The sequence below is a fragment of the Crocodylus siamensis genome, chromosome 5 (genome assembly GCF_052110815.1).
Source record: "Crocodylus siamensis isolate JL-2025a chromosome 5, ASM5211081v1, whole genome shotgun sequence".
NCBI lineage: Eukaryota > Metazoa > Chordata > Crocodylia > Crocodylidae > Crocodylus > Crocodylus siamensis.
The window spans coordinates 137,361,554-137,378,325 of NC_143399.1; the positions used below are offsets into that span (position 1 = coordinate 137,361,554).

Sequence of the window (16,772 nt, forward strand, 5' to 3'; positions counted from 1 at the left end):
GCCATCAGAAACTATGCTCTACTTTTATCACTGGCTGGCTGGTGCTGGCACATCTCTGAATTAAGGAATATGAAAAGGTAAAAATAAGAGGACACCACTTCACCACTGTTTTCCCACCTTCTCTGGCATGCTCAGTCTGCAACAAGCTGCAGTCAAGGAGAGATTTTATGGATGGTAGAACAACAAGTGACAGTAGCAACAAGATATTCTGCAAGACGGGCCTAACACTAGTCTAGTCTATATAACACGCTGTGGGACCTAACACTAGCCTATATAAATCCATCTTGTTTTTAGGAAGATGAAGGAAAAACAAATTTCATAAAGCAAGGAGGACTTAAATATTTAAACTGTAAGGCTTGAGCTGGTTTGTGAAAGTTGGTCAAACAGTGACTTGATCCTAAGGGATAGAGAGGAGTTCCTGCAAGCCAGGAAGTATCTGTACGGGAGACTGGTTGTTTTGTTTTTCTTTGGGTTTTTTAAAGTAGTGATCTCTCCTTTTCTGTTTAGGTGTAGCAATGTAAAATTGACCTGAATGAGCCTCAAAATGTTTACAATTTTCATTTTGACAATTCGTAATGTTTTTTCAAGTTCAGTAGTCCAACAGAGTTGAATTTAATTATTTTCAAAGAATCATTAAAATTAATAGTGACTCCCTTCTCATTTTTTAACTGCTTAAACTTTTGATTATATGTTTAGTTTATTATGTGCAAGATTATTTGAACATTAAGACCTTTTGGCAGACTTTCTTTCGCCTTTTTTATATTTTTTGTTTGTTTGTTATGGGCACATTCTGTGATGGAGGGAAACAGATTGCCAAGGAATAAGTAAATCTGCTTTCCTGGAACTTCCAAGGCACTACATGAAAATGTTTAGCGATATATACTCCCATCATTTCCTCAACGTAATGGTTATACTTGTCATTAATTTTCCAAGGAATAGGTTACTTGTATTGTTCCCACACAAAACATTAAATGGTTTTAGCAAGTACTGATATCAAGTAATGAGGGAAAGTGTGCATATACATGTACAAAAGTGCAAGTATACAGATGTCTGTGTAAAGTAGACCAACAGTTGTTTACAAGCCAATAGCCAATATTTAAACCTTGGTGAATCAGTAATGTAAGGTACTTTGTCATAAGGTAATTGGCTCCAAAATCTTGGTTTTGGTGCTTGCAGTCACAATATGTGCACAAACCATTTTTTATTTCATTGGTGTTATTAACACTATTTTAGTTTAAAAAAAATAGTAGTGGATAAGTCCGATCTTCTAACAGCATACAGAAAGGCATCATTTAAGGTGTTTTTTATTTTAGCCTACTTCCTATTATGTCAGTAATGCTATCTCCTATGCCTGAGCTGCAGTGAGGATTGACCAGGCTTCTGTGTTTTTAAATGAGGTTGCTTCTGCTCTTTCAAGAACCCCTATGTGCCTGTAATATGGGATAACGCAAAGGGAGACTTTCTCTTGGGTTAAAAAAATGCTGATTTCAAGTGGCATGCCAATGTAGCCCCTTCTCATAGCAGAAAAAGGCAGTCAGCGGGAAAGGGAAACAATGTTGAGTGTCTCTGGTAGAGGGAGTTAAAATCCCTTAAGAAAACAAACAAAAAAATCCATATTAAGATGCAACCTATATTAGGAAAAATTAAGAGTCAGCAGGGTGGATACTTTTTAAAAAAGTGTTGTTTTTTTTTTGTTTTTTTTTTTTATCTTGCGGAGTACTCTTATTCTCTTCAATCTTCTCACCCATATGGCAACAACAATTTTTTGCAAGATACTACTATGAGGGAATATTTCTGTAGGATTCTGCTGCTTTAATATAGGCATTTATATCTTTTCATTTTTTTTTTATTTAAGGTGGAAAAGATTCGTCAAGTCAAAGCCAAGTCGCTCTACTTGCAAGTTGAAAAGTTGCGTCAGAACCTGAATAAACTGGACAACACAATTAGTGCTGTTCAGCAGGTCCTAGAGGAGGGGCGCACCATAGATATTCTTCTGGCCCGGGACCGCATGCTGGCTCAGGTGCAGGAGCTGAAGAATGTGAGAGGCCTTCTGCAGCCCCAGGAGGATGACAGAATCATGTTCACACCTCCTGACCAGGCTTTGTACATGGCCATAAAATCAATGGGGTTTGTTAGCAGTGGGGCTTTTGCTCCTCTGACCAAAGCCACTGGGGAAGGTCTCAAACGTGCACTACAGGGCAAAGTGGCCTCCTTCACAGTGATGGGATACGACCATGACGGTGAGCCACGCCTTTCAGGAGGCGATATGATCTCCTCAGTGGTGATGGGCCCTGATGGAAACCTGTTTGGAGCCGATGTCAGTGATCAGCAAAATGGGACCTACGTGGTCAGTTACAGACCACAGCTGGAGGGAGAGCATCTTGTTTCAGTCATGATGTGCAACCAGCACATTGAGAACAGTCCATTCAAGGTCGTGGTGAAATCTGGGCGCAGTTACATTGGCATTGGGCTACCAGGACTTTCATTTGGCAGTGAGGGAGATAGTGATGGCAAGCTGTGTCGTCCCTGGGGAGTCAGTGTAGACAAAGAGGGCTACATCATTGTTGCTGATCGCAGCAATAACCGCATTCAGGTGTTTAAGCCTTGTGGCACCTTTCACCACAAATTTGGCACGTTGGGCTCCCGACCTGGCCAGTTTGATCGACCTGCGGGTGTTGCCTGTGACATCTCGCGTAGAATTGTTGTGGCTGACAAGGACAATCATCGCATCCAGATCTTCACATTTGAGGGGCAGTTCATTCTGAAATTTGGGGAGAAAGGAACCAAGAATGGGCAATTCAATTACCCGTGGGATGTGGCAGTCAACTCTGAAGGCAAAATCCTAGTCTCTGACACAAGGAACCACCGAGTTCAACTCTTCGGGCCTGACGGCGTGTTTCTGAATAAGTATGGCTTTGAAGGGGCACTCTGGAAGCACTTTGATTCCCCAAGGGGTGTGACTTTCAATCATGAGGGCCATTTAGTAGTCACAGATTTCAACAACCATCGCCTTTTGGTCATCCATCCAGATTGCCAGTCAGCACGCTTCCTTGGGTCAGAAGGCACTGGTAATGGCCAGTTCCTGCGCCCACAGGGTGTGGCAGTGGATCAAGAGGGGCGCATCATCGTGGCTGATTCTAGGAACCACCGAGTGCAGATATTTGAGTCCAATGGTAGCTTTTTATGCAAATTTGGCACTCAGGGAAGTGGCTTTGGTCAGATGGACCGTCCTTCGGGTATAGCAGTCACCCCTGATGGCATGATTGTTGTGGTCGACTTTGGAAACAATCGGATTCTCGTCTTCTAATTTGTTGTCTGAATTAGGAAGAAACTGTCTCAGGGAAATTCTTTTTTCTTTTTTTTTTTCTTCTTTTCTTTTTTTTTAAGATAACGAAAAAATACAACGTTGATTCAAACCTACCTCATCTTTAATTTTTTTTTTACAGATGAATGTACTTCTTTTTTTTTCTGCAGGGAGTGATCCTGTGAAGCTAAAATTCTATCTACCTCATTATCTTTTTTTTTTTTTTTTCCCTTCTCCCTGACCCTCCCCACCCCACTCCCTGCACACACAGTTCAGTAATTTTTTACCTCTTTTCCCCCCCAGATGGGGCATCATGCACAAATGTGTTGCTGTGCACATTAGGTGGTCTGTGTGGTGAGTTCTGTAGACTAAGCCAAAAAGGCTCTATGTATCTTTTTAAATATAGAAGGGGTCAGAGGGGGGGGAAGCAGTAGCATTAGCTATTTGTAGAGAATTTTGTGTTCTTGATCATACTGTGGCTTGGGCTAGGAGGGTGGTTTTTTTTAATTGCTGCTGCAGCAGAGAACTTTTTCTTGTTCTCCTTTATTATTTTTAATACCTCAATGTGTTTGATTTACTGTTCAATACAGTGTCTTGTTCCCAGAAGACTTTGATCTTTTTGTGGAAATGGGTGGGGTTCAGTAGCCAGAAGAAGCATGCTTGCATTTTTGGCATGTGTGTTTTAAGAGTAGTAATCCCACAGCACAACATGAAGCTAAGAAAATGCACAGATTTCTGTTTCTTGGGTTTTATTTTTTAAACAAAAGTCACTTCTGGTGACTTAGCTTAGTTATAAGATTAAATGAAAAAGCAAGACTCTTTAATGTATTCTCTATTCTTTAATTTTTCTTTTAGTCTTTTTGGTTGACTCTTAGCTGTATTTTGAAGAACAAGTTTCCATTCTTCCCTCCACTTGTGTGTTAACCACTATGGAAAACCACTGGTGGTTACAAGGAGTGTGGCAACAAGGAAGAGTGAACCCTTGATTTTGAAGTTTTGTTTCTTGTGAAATAGCTAGTCTTTCTTTTCCTTCCATTTTAAGACTTTAGTTAGAGGAACTGAGTTAATAGATTTGTTCTGGGACAAATTAATATGTCTCGTTTTTTCCAAAAACAAGCACAACTTTGGAAATTCAGGGTGCATTTCGGAGAGGTCCAACTAATCAGTGACAAGAATGAAACTTTTTTTGTTCTTTTCCCTTCACCCTTTCATATCTTCCTCTTCCCCTCCCTCCCTCACCCTCCAAACAGTTGGATCAAAAGACTCAGAGGTGAGGACACCCGAATAGCCCCATAGATTGGTGGTACTAGTCCTGATTTTATTAAGTAATTAACAGAAAGCACCATGGATCTACATGCATCTTTTCCAGGGCAGCACCAAAGACTTCTGCTTAAAATGGGGACAGTGGCCAAAATCAAAACTTCTGAATTCTGATTTAAATTCTGAATCTGATTTTTAAGCTGCAAAGCTTGGCTCTAACTAGGGAAGAAGGGATTCTTGTTTTTTTGGAGAAGCAGAGATTTCTTTGGAGAGAGCTGCTTTCCCAAGCCACATGAATATAATTCTTGGGAAGTTACAGTCCACACTTAAGTATTTTCATGCCAGTGTTAACAGCTAAGTTGGGAAGGGACTCCCAAGACATGTATTGCCTTGCCTTCTGTGTAGGGCCCATGATGGCAAACCAAAAGAGCTAATGTAGTTAGCGTGAGGAGCTTTCCCATGTGGGGATTGAAGACTTCATGCAATCTCCTTGCTTTGCTGTAAAAATTGCATTTTCTATTCCAGCAAGAGCTGTGCTGAAAGATTGAGCAAGGTCATTATCTAAAAAAGCTAAGGTGCCTTGCTACCCTTGAAGGAAAGTGTTGATCTCTCCAAGATCCCACTCACAAAAGCAACCTAGAATATCGAAGGGTTCTTTCCATGTTAATTGAGTATTTCAAGGTGTATTTTCTTTCACTGCATTTTCCTACTATCAGACTTCCAATAAAGGGATTTCCTGTTTTTAGAAATCCTTATGACTATACATTCACACTCCATGATAGTAGCTACTTTGGAAGTGAAACTGAGAGTCTTGGGATAGCAAAATTCCTCTTTTAAGATGGGGAGGAGTTAACCCTAAATTACACAGTATAGAACAACTACTCTATCTTCAGCCAAAGTTTCATGAAGCAAATTCCTCAAAGCAACATATTGCAGCTGGTCTTAATTTTAATGGAGAGTGTCGTTGAAAAACCATTTTTTTTTTTTTTTTAATATCAAAGATAATCTTTTATGCATATATTTAAATTTGAATATGGCCATTCAGATCATATGCGTGATAAAGCAAGCCATTCTTTTTTTAACACTCACAATCTGGTTCTGTCTGACTCCTTGTGAAAGCTGTTTGTGTTCTTCACTAGGAGAATTGTTTGTTTCTTGGGCTGTGGAATTAATTAGATTAAAAGATCTATATACCAAAGAACTGGTTAAAAGCTTTAATTTTTAGTTTGCAGTATCCTTGCATTTATCACATTTTGTGTCTTAAAAATACTTGGCCTTTTTTTTTTTTTTTTTTACCTTGACCCATATGGTTGTCAGTGCTGGATTATACCAGAAGAGCTATTGTGCTTATTGTTTATTGGCCTTGCCCTTTCAGATTTCCTTTCTTCAGGGCATTATTTGAAACTGCTTTAGCTGCTTCTGGCATTCTTTGTGTCGAATTCTAGAAAAATTGCTCTTGTCCTTCACCATCCCTGTAGTGTGGAAGGGCTGCTGGTTGGTGGAATTTCCGTCGACCTTTGCTATTTTGCATTGTCGTTGCACAAGCTAGAAGAAGGCCGCAAATCTCTGAGGGAGGAATGTTGTGTTTTTTGTTTGTTTTTAAGTTTCTGTTACTTAGTTCAGTGGATCTGCGTACAGCACAAACAAAAACCATTTGGCCTCTAAGTGTTTCATTTCACATGTTGGGAAGCTTTGGTTTTTAAAACACTACTGTAGGGCTACCCAAATTAATTCCTAAACTGTTACTGTAGTAGATAGTGCTAAGCACACTTGATCTCATTTGAGAGTAGTAGCTTTTCAGATGGAGTGTTTTATAATGCAATAAATAAAGTTAGCATGATGTTCTAGTGAAAGTAAAATGCCAAACATTGAGTGCCCCATAGGGGTTTTTATTTGGTTATATAATTCATAGGATTTCAAATCTGGCTCAAAATTTTTATTCTATGCATGTTCTCAGGCTATTATTAGATAATGCCCCTGTGTCCTAATACATGTAGAGACTAAGTGTTGGACACACAGACTGTGTGTGTGAAAGGGGGAACAAAAGTTTGAAGCTGAGTTGCAAACTTTGTGCTTGTTCTTTACTGTCCAGTTAATCTTCTGAACTGGTGAGTGGATTTCAGCAGGGAAGGTGAAGCTGGTTTATCTTTCTCCAAGCTCTAGCTTTAGTGAAGAAGGACAGCTCTAGATCTACAGGCTTGTGCACTAGAAACTCCCAGAGGAATTTGAATATGCTGGGTTAAACCAGTGTTGGCTGTCAGGAAACGTTTCACTTTGTGAAAGATGATCAGCAAGTAAAACTCTCTCTATTCTCCCAATTCAGCCATATGGAGCAGATCTGACTATATTTCAGGGAAAGTTTCAGCATTGTATTGACTGAGGGCTTAAAAGCAGCCATGATACTGGGTGGTGCAGGATCCTCAGGTAATTCACTCTTTTTTTTTTTTTTTTTTTTTTTAATTAGAACCCTTTCAAGTAAAACTTACTGGGGATGCCCACAAACCATATACTGTAAGGAGTAGAAAACCTGAAAGTTAGTGTATGTTAAGGGCAAAAATAATCAAGTGGGAAACTGAACGAGGCACTTCAATGTGGTACTCCAATGGAATTGCTGGAGAGGAGTTCAGTCTCTTTAGAGTTAAACCAAAATGTAATTTATTAGAGGAACAGACTTTAGGCCTGATCCAGCCATATCTTTGTTTTAATTTCTTCTGAAGGTCATGAGACTTCTATGTTCAGTTCAGGTTTAAAGAAAAAAAAATGTGCCAAAGGTTTTGGTTTTTTGAGGGTTTTTTGTTTGTTTGTTAAAGGAGCCTATCCAAATGGTGCCAAAAGGTAACATGGTATTTAAAGCAAAAAAAAAAATAAAAAGAGGAAAAAAAGATGTTTAGACAAACAGTTTGGAGCTGTATAAAAAATAAACACTGGTACTTGCGGTAGACAAATATCATACCTCTGGTCCCTTGAGACTGTTGGAGAGTGAAACCCACTTTGCTGTGGTACATTAGAATGCACAAATGCCACTGATTTGTTACTTTTTTCCTTAAAGTTCTACCTCACTTTGGAGAAATAATCTACCTCAATTTAGCATCAAACAGGTCTTGGAAGTAAATGTAAATCTGCATGGGGGGAGGGTACATCTATCTGCTGAATAAGCATTTTTATTTAAATGGAATATTATTGAATGAGAACAATGTGGCAACTTTTTTCATTTTGTCTTTCCCTGCCTTCCCATGGAAATGCTAGGCCGTCCTTGCTAGAGAAACTTTAAATAAAACCAAATGTTCCCACACTCAGGCAAGTCTTATGAGCAAATATGAATAATTGCTTAAAGTATGAGTTTTCACTAGGAATTATGCAAACTTAAATCGTGGTTTGTTTCAGTATTATAATACTACTGGTTGACATGACATTTTTATTTGCAGAATTCTTATGTCCTTAAGACCTTTAGGTCTTCTCTCTACAAGAGGAAAAATAATTGTACTTTTTGCATGCTTCCGTATATATCCTGTTAGAAGAGACTAAGGGTATAATTTCTCTAAACACAATGCTACACCAAATGCTTGAAGGGAATGAGACTTTTTTGACTCGGTGATTGTATATATAGACTTCTTGACACAACAGGATGTTTTCCACCATGACAATGCAACCAAGCTTTTCAGGCTGAGTGTACTTACAACAGCCAGTGGCAGCTCAAGTGTTGGGCTTTTATTTGATTTTTGAGCAGTGGTGCTTTTAAGTGTGCTTAATGTTTTTACAAATGGAGTGAAGTTGAAAAAGCACATAATCAAATAACTGCATTGAAAATGTTTAACTTTTTCTGTCATATGGGTGAGTGACAACAGTTGGAAAAGTAAGTATAGCAAACCACTAATGATCAGGTGTCGGGTTGGGTTTGGTAAATGTTTTTGGTGGAAAATGTACCTAGTGTCTATGATCTTACGGGTTAACAGGCCAGGCTGGCATTTTTCCATCGTCGTTTAACCAGTAATGGTTCTAAAAAAGCTTTGTGTACCTGCATGGTCTTAGACCTCCTCTTGATGATTGTATCAACTTACAAACTCAGGTAGATATTTTTTAAGCTCTTTGCGCAGAGCCTTACTGACTGAATGTTAAGTGTCTTTGTAGTGAATGAAGTAGGTAGATATTTTTCTTTGAACTACCAGACCAGTGAACTCCTTAGGTTTGTAGAATACTTCAGTCTATGTAGCAGTTTCCTTCAGAGGAAGAAATTTTGTCATGTTTCTGGATTTTGTTTTTTAGGTTCCCTCCTCCTAAGTGACTAAAATTGGGATTTTTTTTTGTTTGTTTTTAACTAGTTTGTTAAACCAGATTGGTGGGGGAGGGTTTCTTACTTTGTTCACATTGTGCATTACCTGTCATGAACGGCTTGATTACAGATGGATGCATTTTAAGTGTTAAGCGCATGTATACAACCTTAATGGGCCCTCTAAAGGCACAGATGAGCAAAAATTGGCGACAGCGCAAAAAAAAAAGACAGCTCTTGCCAAATAAAACCAATGTAACAAACATGAAGAGTTTTTTAATGCCCCCTCTTAATTTTACCAAAGATAAAGCCCCATCTTCTAATTACTAGCACAGAAGCATGGTCATCTTGATGGCAGACTGCTCTGATTAATGAAATAGGCAATGGCAGTAATTTGCACCCTTCAAAAAAGTTTCACTTTACTATTAGGACAAAAAATTGGTGAGGCTTTTAACTTACAAATGTTACATACTGCAGAGAAGAAAGCAATGACAGGTCATGTGCAAACTGTTATGTAGAACAAGTTAACAATGTTAGAAAACTCTTGTGTTTTAACGGAGGCTTCTGAATGTATTGTTGTGGTCCATGGAGAAGGCTGAAGGATGTAGCAAGGAGATGATGTATCAGCTACTGGCAGCCTTAAAACAAAGTCAGTGTCTCCTTGGACTTTAAAATGTTCCTATGCAGTTTATTTTATTTTTTGTTTAATCAAATAAATGTGAGGAGTTTTTTCATGGCAAGCTTGTGTGTGTGTGTGTCTATTTATTTGTTTCCTCTTTCTATTGCATCCTATAAGAAGGGGACAAAAGACATCGTGGCAAACCTGAAACTGTAGGAACACTGAAGGGATGGTGTGACAGCATCAGCTGCATGGGCCCAGACTGCAGCACTGACAGCATCTGGACACCAGTTAACAGGAAAGCAGAGGGTGCAGTTAGTTGCTGTCAGAAAGATGCATTGAAATGTGTATCAGCTGCTCCATTCCCTCCAAACCCCTCTGCATCTGCATGCACACACAAATGCTTAGGAATAAGGATGCTGCAATTCTTGCTGAAGTTCCTGCCTTGCTGTCCTGACTTCATGATGTCCCTGGGCTTGGCTGCTTCCTGCAAAAGCAGCTAGCGTGGTGTCTGATTCCCCACTTGCACAAGTTCTAGCATAGACCTCTGATAAGTGGAAAGGGGGAGGGGAAGAGGAGGAGGCCCTAGAGAAGAGGGCCAGGCAGGGGAAGGACCATGGGAAAGGGAACATTGGCAAGTGAAGCCTGGCTGTCTCGACTTTGGCTTCGATACAAACAGGCTTCGCAGTATGTCTGGCTACATTAACTTGACTCTTTTTTTTAACAGCAGCTCTGTGGTTTAAACACTAACGGAAGCCAGTTTAGATGAATTCTCATTTAAATTGTTCTAAAGCATGTAGAAAACGGCTGCTTTGGAATATGAAGTTCAGCAAGGCTAAGGATTTAGACCAAACTAAAACGTATGCTAGGCCTGGAAAAGCAAGTACAAGGGAAAGACTACAATATTCACAGTAGCATATAATAAAACAAAAAAGCTTATGAAAGGTCAAAATTCTATGGCTGAGAATGGCATACAGAATTAACAGGAGGGTCCTTAAAGTAAAAGTTCCAAAAAACCTTTGGTGTAGGGAGTTTTAAGAAATGACTTTTTAAGATGTAGGAAAACTGGACATATACAAGTCCATGGGGCTGAGTGGGATGCACCTGAGGGAGTTGGGCAATGTGATTTGGAGTCACTAGCCATCACTTTAGAAACCTGTGGTGATCAGGAAAGGTCCTGGATGATTTAAAAAAAGGGGCAAACATAGTGCACATATTTAACAAAGGGAAAAAGGATCCAGGAAACTACAGACCAGTAAGCCTCACCTCAGTCCCTGGAAAAATCATGAAGCAGATCCTTAAGGAATCCATTTCCAAGTGCTTTGGAGAAAGTAATCGGGAACAGTCAGCATGGACTCAGTAAGGGCAAGTCATGCCTGACCAACCCGATTGCCTTTTATGATGAGGTGACAGGCTCTTTTGGATGTGGTATAGCTTAATTTTTAGCAAGGCTTTTGATACAGTCGCCTGTGAAAAACCTTGTAGGAAAGCTAAGGAAGTACAGGTGGGCTGAATGCACTATAATGTGGATGGAAAACTGGCTGGAGCATGGGGTTCAGAGAGGAGTAATTCAGCCAGCTTCAAATGGAGTGCCCCAGGAATCGGACTACTGCACTGGTAGATTTGTTGCCAGCAGGTCATGGGAAGTGGTTCTTCCCCTCTATTCAGGATTGGTGAGGCCACATCTGGCCCCTGTGTCCAGTTTTGGGCCCTCCACTACAGAAAGGATGAGGCCAAATTGGAGAGAGCCTAGCAAAGGGCAACACAAATGGTGAGGGGACTGGAGCACGTGACTTCTAAGGACAGGCTGAGGTAACTAGGCCTGTTTAGAGAAGAGGAGACTGAGGAGAGATTTAATAGCAGCCTTCAACCAGCCACAGCTCTAGTCCTGCACATAGGAGCCCTTGCTGCAGTCACAGCCCTGTCCTGGTTGATAGCGGGGCAGTTTGCAAGAACGGAAAAAGTCTGTGAGTATCAGCTCATCTTCTCCTTGTTTGCTCCATATTCTCCTGTCTTTAAGTTCTGCAGAAAAAATGCTAGGGGCACGCATGTTAGAAGATCAATGACCAAAGCAGAAGTCTGTGACGCTTTTTTTTTAAAGCCTTTGTTCTGTGTGATGCAGGAAGGGTTTGATGCTTGTACTTCCAGGTAGTGCCAGGGAGTCTAGCGACCTGTCGCTGTCAGAGCATGTTGTTCTTCCTCGTACAGCATCATCACAGCACCCAGTCAACCCAAAACAGCTCATTGCCTCCCTATCTTTTGAAATCATAACACCACCTCATTTCTGAAGGCTTTCATGTGCTTCATTTGTGACCAGACAGCTGGTCCCAAGATGCTGGGTGCACATACCTGCCTGGTGAGAAACATCCACCTTTTGAAGGATGTGCAAACTAAAGAGACAGCCCAACCAAAAGGCAGGCAGGGACCCAGAGAAGTCTTAAATATTTTTCACTTGGACATCATTTTTCATCTGACCCCAGCACTCTTTCCTGCCCAGGGCAGAGGGTTGGAAATAGGTCTCTTCCAACCCTAAAATCAATGAAATCTATGAAAATATGAAGGGGGGGATTCCAAAGAGGATGGAGCCGGACTGTTCTCAGTGGTGGCAGATGACAGAACAAGGAGCAGTGGTCTTGGGTTACAGCTGGGGAAGTTTAAGTTAGATATTAGGAAGAATTTTCTCACTAGGAGGGTAGTAGAGCACTGGAACAGGTTACCAGAGAGGTGGTGGAATCTCCATCGTTGGAGGTTTTTAAGACCCAGTTAGACAAAGGTTTGTCTGGGATGATCTAGTTGGGGATGGTCCTGCTTTTGAGCCAGTGGTTGAACTAGATGACCTAAGGTCCCTTCCAACCCTAATTTTCTATGATTGTAAGTACAGAATGTACACATCAGTCTTGTCAACACTTTTGCAGAGCTGTTGGTTTACCAAGAGCCTACATCCAATTTTAAAAGTGATCAGATGTGTGAGCAAGTTAATGATGGACCTAGTAGCTTATTAAGTATGAAGAGAGTAAGTCGTTGTATTTTATTGTTCTGAGATTGGAGTGTCTTCTCAGTTTGCTTGCCCCCTCCTCCTCCTTTTAAGTAAACCTCCTTCCAAGTCTTACCGTTTCCCTTGCCCCAAACAAGTCATTATTTCCTTTTTGGTTTCTGTTTCCCCCATGTTTGTACAGTATCTAGTCCAGTGGAGTCCCATTAGTCATCCCTTAGTCATTCATAAGCACTTGAGTAGAAGCTGTCACACTAGTGTCTATCAGCTTGTTAGTACTTAGGAACATGCCTAATACAAAAATAGCCTAGGAATGTGCCTAATACAGAAATACAACATAATCTTTGTCCACAGTAGGAAATATTGCCACCAATCTAACAACTCTGGCACAAGTAACAAAGGAAATACTAGTAGTACTTTCAAGTGGCCATTGACACTCCACCAGTTACAGGCGCTAGCTGACACAGTAATTGGGAATGAGGATGTCCACCTGGACTTCAGTCTACACCAGTGCTCTTAAGTGTCATTTCACCCTGTGGAGCTTGAAATGCCAGAAGCCCTCCATCAGCACTCCAGGTAAGTGACTTGATATCACTGCCTGTCCCTGGTATGCCACCAAAAGCCAAGGAGAGGACCAGAGATGCCATCTTGATGCAGTTGCAGCATATACATGTGGAAGGAGTCAATATGTTTCCTTTTCACTTATTTTTAATTCTAATGTCAAGTACTCTTAATTTTCTTGTTTGGGGGGGGGGGGGTGAGGGGAAGAGAGGTGAGACTCCTCCTCAACCATCAGAGCTTAATGGAACTGGACTCTTCCATCTTACAGGGGTTTCTGCCTTGTTCTCAGGTTTTGATAGGGATAAAGTTCACACCTAATACTAACTATGAACTTCAAATGCTATCACCCTTTCCCTGTTGGCAGCCCTTGCCCTAGAAGCTAAAGATTGGAAGGAGGGTGAAGTTGTTGGAGGAGAGGGGCAGTGTTGGGAAGCAGAGCTACAGAGCCACCTCTTAGCATGCAGACAGAAACATGTCATGTCACTAAAGGAGAGACTTCAGGACACTTTTTTGCAGTTTCTGTTTTTGGGGGAATGTCCGAGCAGTCTCCTAAACTGGGTGAAACCTATAATGTCGATTTTTCATTATTTTAAATGTCTGTTTTTAGTACAATAATATGCAAGAGCCAAGAAAGCACCAAAGCTTCCCTAGGGAATGCAAGCTTAGCCTCCCTTAGGGCAGAAGAGCATTCTTTGTTAATGGAGAGTTAAGGGATGAATAGTTCTGCTCACATGCAAATGCAGCTGTGATAAGATGTGTGGTATCTGGGGAACAACTGCATCCTTTTTCCAACTGGCTGAGTGTAATGTTGCATGCCTTCAAGCTGAGCTGGGAAATGCTGAAACAATGCATTAGCATTTTTTGCATGTGAATACCCTACATTCCTATGTGGGGGATGGGAAGGGAGGGAAGACCCTTACTCTATTCAGGATACAAGACCACACAGAAAGCATTTTTAACCTTTTTGTATTTAATCAGTCAATCTACTGAGACCTGAAAGATGCATCTCAAACCTCTTCTCCTCAGAGAGAGGTTGCTATATGACACCTTTTTTAAAGTCTGGATCAAACTACTCCAAAATGGCATAGAAGGCCCAGGGGAGTACACTTTCCATGTTGCAAAAATATTCACTCTGAACAAAGTTAAATTTCTGCAGTGCATCTGGACTGTACAGCAGGAAAACTTAGGGTGACCTGGTCAGTGCTTATCTACCCCTTTTCTCTCTAGGGCTTCTGAGGCCAATAAGCTCTCCTTTTTTAAGAATTGCTGCCACCATGACTTCTCCCTTTCCAAAGAACTGGCTGTGGCTTCTTTGCTGCTAGACTAGCCAATCGCCCAAGAAGCTATCTTTGTACCAAAACAAGAAAGAGCAGCAAGCTGGCAGCTTTCACTCATGTCTACAAGTTGCTTATTTGTGCTTTTTAACATGGGCTTGAATTTAGTCCTGTACTAATGCTGGCTTGAGAAGTGACCGTGCTGTTAGGCCTGGCTGGCTAGGATAAGCCAGGATGATGGTCTTGCTCAGACCTGGCAGGGATAGCAAGTACTTGCATAACAGTCCTACTGCAGCAACTATCCTGCCCCTTAGTTTAAAAAAAGCATTCACAATGCACTAACTGCCCTCTTTTTCCTGTACTTCTGGCTCAAATGATGGCTGCATGAAATTTGCTGGCAAAGTAGCATGCAAGTATGTCCTGGAGACAATGTGCTATTGAACTGATACATTTTTGTCATGGGGCAAAGGTCTCCATACCAGGATTAGTGACCAGCATCTAATGAAGCGCCTTGAGGGAAAGTTCTAGGACCAGCTTGCTCTTCCACCAGCACCATTGCTTGGCTGAACCCTCAAGAACAGTAAGTCCTGAAGCCTGAGGCTTATTTATTATCTGAACAGTATTAGAAACAGAACTTGGAGTTCAGTCCCTTTCTGACCCTTACTAACAGCTTGGCTTCGGTGCATTGCAGCCAACTGTGCTGCACTAAAAGGAATCTTTCTGCACATCAGTTTATTTTCCATCTTTAAATCTGATGCTCCTTTTGCCTTGTGTGGAGATACCAAGTGCTACTGTTCTTTGTATTTCTCTTCTTCTCCTCTTTCAAGTAAGCAATTCTACTCTACTCTCCTTTTCCTGAGTTCTGTGGGTTTTTGCCTTCTGACAAAATGATGTTGCCTTTTTGCCTACCCTCTCTACTTGGCTCCTGGAGCCAGAGAGACAGTAGTACCACTATGACATTCTTTCCCTTTGACCTTTTATACATCAATGCTGAAAAAAGAAAGTATTTGTCAAGTTACTGAAATGGTGCAGAAAGCTGTTCCAATCTGGGTAAAAAGACTTAATTCTGATATTACCTTTTCCCTACAGTAAGCACTTAAAAGATAGGCAGCAGGGGAGGCCAAGTACTCAAAACCTGAAGCCTAAAATATAAGATGGGTAAAGTAGAATGGCTGGTATTAAAGAGTGATTTTGACCATAAGAGACATCTTGGGAACCTAGAAGGACAGTAATCAATAGGAGACTGTTAGACTAGGCTATAAATGTATATAGGAATGATAAGGTAGGGCATGCAGGTGAAGAAATGGTATTGTACATTAAGGCTAGTATAGACAGTAACAGCATAAATGTCTCATCTGAGAAAGAAAGCTACCCTAGAATCCCTGTGAGTAGAAATTCTGTACTTGAATTAAAAAAAAAAATAGTATTAGGGGTTGTATCATGAAAAGATGAAGGTGTTTACAAAGTGCTCAGGGGTATTAAAAATCAGCAATAAGCATGGGAGATTTCAACTACCTTCAAAAAGACTGGGCAAACCCTAATCAGGGCAAGATGTGAAAATAACATTTCTGGATGTAATCAACAACTGCTTTCTAGAACAACTTGTCCTGGGACCCACAAACAGGATACTAATTCTAGACCTAACCCTAATGTGGAGGGCCAGGTTGAAGAGGTATCTGCTGGTAAGCCACTCTGTTATGGTTACTATTACAACCACATACAATATTCCAGCAAAAAGGAATAAGCAACAAAAAACAAACAAACAAAAAGTCCCATGATGCTGATACAACACTAGAAAGGGAAAATTACATGAAGGAGGTGGTTGGAAGAAAGTTAAAAGGAACAGTCAAAAAACAAGGCCTAAAGGAAGCCTGGAAGCTGTTTAAAAATGCTGTCTTAAGAGGCTCTGAAAGTATACCAGAAGATACTGAAGAAATTGTCATGCCAGATTGGTCCTTCCTAACAGACAGATGAAGAGTTAGATTGCACTGACATGACAATGTTTTGTTTTAGAACAAAAATCAAATACATTAAATACTATTATGGCACCAGGACCAGTGGTCATTCACTCCGGAGTTCTGAAAGAGCTCAAAGATGAAGTTGTAGAACTGTACAATATGTAACTTATGGTTACAAATGACCTCTATACCATGGGACTAATGGGTTACCAGCATAACATCAATCTTCAGAAAGGGGCTCAAGAGGTGATTCTGGGAGCTACAGGCCAGTGAGCCTCACTTCCATCCCTGGAAATTTGGTAGCATCCAGAATAAAGAATAAAACTAGTAGTCAGGTGGACTGATATACTTTATTGGGGAAGAGGGATTTTGTAAAGGAAAATCCTGCCTCAGACTGCTGGAGTTCTTTCTAGGCATTTTGAAGCACGTGAACAAGGGTGAAATAAATGACCTAATATATTTAGACTTTCAAAAAAATGTTGACCAGCTCCCTCACTGAAACATTAAAAAAAACCCCCAAACTATAAACTGCATTGC

General features: G+C 40.7%; 1 protein-coding gene across 1 annotated transcript in view; it reads left to right on the top strand.

The window, feature by feature from the left end:
• TRIM71 (tripartite motif containing 71) overlaps nt 1–11,936 on the top strand; it is a 73,591-nt gene extending 61,655 nt beyond the window's left edge. Inside the window, exon 4 of the mRNA XM_090046453.1 lies at nt 1,856–11,936. Within this exon, the coding sequence (XP_089902579.1) occupies nt 1,856–3,307 (1,452 nt within the window). The 3' untranslated portion in view covers nt 3,308–11,936. The remainder of the gene's footprint in view (nt 1–1,855) is intronic.
• The last annotated feature ends 4,836 nt before the right edge of the window (nt 11,937–16,772 follow it).